The 4471-nt window shown below is 60.2% G+C and overlaps 1 protein-coding gene across 6 annotated transcripts in view; it reads right to left on the bottom strand.

The window, feature by feature from the left end:
* The window catches only part of MOB2 (MOB kinase activator 2), a 53697-nt gene that overhangs the window by 7191 nt on the left and 42035 nt on the right, over positions 1-4471 (bottom strand). For all 6 annotated transcript variants that reach the window (XM_077771521.1, XM_077771524.1, XM_077771526.1 and 3 more), the window contains exons 2-3: positions 1781-1941; positions 1274-1367 (exon numbers count right to left, since the gene is read on the bottom strand). In XM_077771521.1, the coding sequence (XP_077627647.1) occupies positions 1274-1367; positions 1781-1941 (255 nt within the window). The remainder of the gene's footprint in view (positions 1-1273; positions 1368-1780; positions 1942-4471) is intronic.

Genomic DNA, 4471 nt, shown 5'->3' with positions numbered 1-4471 from the left:
CTACCCATCAGCCCTGGCGCTGCCTGGTCAGGCATAGCCAGCAAGCATCCTACTGAGCACGCTACAGGCACGGCCCCTGTCCGCTGCCAGCACCTGCCGCTGGGTCTACTCTAGGGAGGGCACTTCCCTCCCACATCAATGTCCTTCTGCCTCCGGCTCAACGGCCCCACCCTGCCCTGGGGCACCCCCTCCTGTGGCCAGTGGGGACACATGTAATGCCTGGGCTCCCATTGGTGGCTCTTTCTGGGTGACAGAGTGGAGAGCCGGCTACTGTCTCCATTTGCTCCCTCATGACCCAGCCCTGAGCTGTGACCTGCTGGGCCACAGGAGCTGGGTCTGTGCCCAGGAGCCTGGCCAACAGCTGTGTCAGCAGGAGGGACTCAGGACAGCACATGAAGCGTGTGTACGCCAGCAGAGCCAGCAGCTCACGTGTGCCTGCATCAGCCCCTGACTTGCAGCCCCGACAATAAAGAGGAGGGGTGAGAAAGGAGCTTCCGTGCCTGTTCCTCAGTCACAACTGCCCCAGGCTGAGCCCCAGCATCTCCAGCCTCTTGTCCAAAGCCACCTTCCATCCCTTCTGCCATCAGGGGACCAGCCATGCCGTGTGGTGACTCTCCTGCCCACACCCCAGTCAGAGTGGCTGCAAATCCAGCAGGCTGCTCCCTGCTGAGGACACAAATGTGCACAAGCTTCCAGAAGAGAGAGAAGAGCACCCAAGCCCACTGGAAACTCACTGAGAAGGCGACCCAGCCCCACAAAGCCAGTCAATGAAGAAGGCACCCAGTGCCTTCCTCCAGCCAGTCTCTCCCTGTCCCCTCCTTCACTCCCTCCACACAGAGCAGGAGCTCATGGGAAAAGCCATCCCTTGGGGGCTGGCGGGCCACTGCCTGAGCAACTGACTCTTGATTTCAGCTCAGGTCATGATCTCACGGATTCAGCCCCCCATCAGGCTCTGCACTGAGCGTTGTAGCCTGCTTAAGATTCTTTCTCTCACTCTCTCTCTCTCTCTCTCAAAAAAAAAAAAAAGAGCCACCCTTCAACTGGACACCTAAGTAAAGCAGCTTCATGACGCTCTGCTGTCTTAGGAGACCAAGCTGGGCACGTACTGTGGGCGCCCCTCCCCCCCACCACCCGGTGCCTCCCCTGGCTGGGCTCTGCTTCTGGTGTCCCTGCCCCATAGGGACAGGAGATGCAGCCCCCACGCCATCGGGAGACCCTGCCCGGGTGCCGTGAGCAGGTCCAGGGTCTGAACTGCAGCCTGGCAGCCACTCACGTGTTGCACACGGCCATCGTCTGGCAGGCCTCTCCCGTGCAGAACTCGGAGATGGTGCTGTACTGCAGGTTGACATGGTGGAAAAACGTGGTGGCTGCAAGAGAAGAGAAGGGGCAGGCATGAAAACCACTACCACAGCCACAAGGAATGGCACGCCCTTCCCTGGGCCCAGAGCAGCCAGCACCTACCACAGACAGAGCCACACGTCCCAGCGGAGAGCACCGGCCCTGGAAGCCGGCCGCCAGCCACTGCTGCGCAGGCCTGGGTGGCAGCTCGGGCAGCGCCAAGCTGGGCAGAGAGCCAGGGGCCACAGAGACCGAGTTCCCTCCGCGGGGGGTGGGGCAGGTGCACCTTCTGTGACCCTGAACCCCAGGCCTGCCTGGCAGGTGGAGGTAAGATCCACCCTCCCATCCCGTGGGCCACGGCCTTCCCATGACCTGGGCACTGCTGGCCTCACAGCCACACTCCCGCCCCGCAGACACTCCCCGGCACGGCCAGGACACGCACTGTTGCTGGCCAGCCACTCGTTGAGGTCGATCTCCCGGGGCAGCACCACCAGCTCCTTGAAGCCGACATCAGTGATTCTGGACTTGGTGTACTCAGGCTCCAGGTACATCTTCTTCTCCTCCGCAGCAGGTTTCTTTCCATTGGGCTTTGCTTTAGACTTCCTGCCAGAGAGAAGGGAGCAGAGGGTCACTGCACAACAGATGCTGGCACGGAAGCCACGCGCTGGGCCAGAGAAGCAAGCGGGACACAGGCGGCTCTGAGCCCACTGAAGGGGTGCGGAGGCCACGCTCTCAGGTTCCACCCGCCACATGTGGCACTGTAGCCATCTTGGCCCACAGGGCCACCCGGTGGGACCTAGGGAGGAGCATCCCTGGCCCAGGCCCCGATCCTTTCGTGCAGACGGCCCAGCGGCCCACCCTTACAGAGCACTGACCACATGCCAACACAGACCCGGCTCCCTGCACGACCCCGGGCTCCATCCCAAGCACACGGTGCAGGTTCCGGGCAGGGGCAGAGGGAAAGCTGCTCTAACTACCACTTTGCACCAAAAGGTTTTTGTTTTTGTTTTGAAAAATAGTTCTTTTCCGTAACAACATGCTGTCATACAGAACAGAATGGACTTGTTATAGCTATTTTTATAGGACTAAATACATTTCTTTTGAAATGTCTTTTGTTTTCATTCAAATCCAGTGAGCATCAGTAGCTAAGCCCTGTGAACCAATAGTTCTTGGTGCTGAGGGGGCCCCTCCTTGGTGGGGGAGCCCTTAGCCTCAGAACCAGCCTCCCACCAGCGGCCCCAGAGGCCGGAGCCAAGGATCATGGTGTGTGCGAACCAGGTACACAAACAAGATGGGACATCCCCAACAGGGACACGTGACTGACACAGTGGCCCAGAGCCCACGGCTGGGAACCTGGCCCAGGATGGGTTTGTCAGAAGTCACTGAATCTGTCACCCTGGAGCCCACAGTGGGCAAACACGCCTCAGAGCAGAGGACCCCGGGGAGGGCCACCTACAGACAAGGCCCTTCTGGCAGCAACCACCCAATCTGGAGGGGCCAGGGGGGCCCCCGCCACCTAGCAGTCAGCTCAGAGGGGTGCTGCGACCCTCCTGCACCTGTAGAACCCCCCAACCTTTAAGGTTTATTTTTTTTTAATGTTCTTACTTCTGAGAGAGAGAGAAAGAGAGAGCGAGGGTGAACAGGGCAGGGTCAGAGAGAGAGGGAGACACAGAATCTGAAACANACAGCAACCTTTAAGGTTTTGAATTGGGTTTCTGGGAGAAAGTTTGAGAAATTAAAGGAAAATGCTTAATAACATGAATGAGTCTCTTGACTCTTAATGGAATTCTTTACTGGCAGACACTGTGACTTATAGAAGACAGAGTGCAACTCAATGCTATCATGAAGTCTTATTGACCAGAAAAGGCCACTGTGGCTATAAACTCTCAAAGAAGGATCATCTCCGTCCCAGGAGCACCCTCAGGCCTCAGGGCCAGAACCTCTGGGGAAGCAAGCCCCTGTGCCTCCTGCTCTGCGGGGGTGAGGGGCCGGAGTAAGCATGGCCCCCCCTGGCAAACCAGCAGGCACTACTGTCAGGATGGCCACGAGCCCACTGCACCAAGGGCCACCCTCCTCCACCTGGCCCCCTGCAAACTTTGGGGGCTGTGGTTGCAGTGCTGGTTGGGCTGGGCCGCGGGGGTGATGGGCAGGCAATCTGAGGACCTGGACTCGGGGCACGGTATATGCCAGGCCCCACCCACTCGTACCCTCGAGGTCTGTGGCGCCTGCAGGAGAGGCAAAGTGGCTCAGCGCCCAGCGGCCCAGGGGGAACGCACCATGGGCCTCGGCCGGGGCACAGCCTCGTAGAAGAGCTGCTCTGCCGTCCTGACGACTTGGGGCTCCCGGTTCCCTGTGCGTCCCTCCCCCTGCCAGCCCTGATAGGAGTAGGGGCGAAAGGTCTCTGCAGCTCCCTGACCTTGTCCTTTTTGTCTTGTTTTAAAAAGTCTCTGGTGGTTTATTTAAGAGAAACAGGAAGGAAATATGTTCCCCGAATGCCAGGGAGATGTTTTCCCTCAGCTTCTCAGCAAATCTTCTCCTTAAAAGGCGACGTGTCTTCAGCCTCCTGGTGCACCACTGGGAGTGGCCAATGCCACGCAGGGCCACAGCGTCCTGGGGACAGGGCGGGACAGGCCCCTGACCGGAGCTCCCAGCCCTGCTTGGGCAGGCCAAGCCTGGAGCACAGGCGCGGAGGTCTCTCTCTCCCCCACACACTTGCAGTGAGCACTTCGGGGGTGCCCTGGGCAGCGTGGGGTGCGGTTGTTCACTGGGGAAGTGTGGACATGAGCCTCGCAGGGCCAGGGTCCCGGAGGCTCCCACCCTGCCCCAGAGCATGCTGAGGATGACCGGGTGCTGGGCAGGGGCAGGGGTCCAGGAGCTCTGCTGCTGCACTCAGATGCCCCCAGGTCACGGCGGGGGGGAGGGGAGGGGACAGGCGTTTCATTCCCTGCCCCCTGCCTTTCTCCTGACCCTGGTCTCTGCTACTGAATCACATGCCACCCTGTCAGAAAGCCTTACGTCACCTGCAGGATCTCCTGCGCCCAGAGCCCCAGGCGTGAGGGCCCAGCCCACAGGAGGCATTTCACCCCGTACAGCTCAGCTCTGCCCCCCCCCCCCCCCCCCCCCCCCATACCAT

Source organism: Crocuta crocuta, unplaced genomic scaffold (genome assembly GCF_008692635.1).
Source record: "Crocuta crocuta isolate KB4526 unplaced genomic scaffold, BGI_CrCroc_1.0 scaffold1192, whole genome shotgun sequence".
In the NCBI taxonomy this organism is placed as follows: Eukaryota; Metazoa; Chordata; class Mammalia; order Carnivora; family Hyaenidae; genus Crocuta; species Crocuta crocuta.
This window is presented reverse-complemented; position numbering and strand designations above follow the sequence as displayed.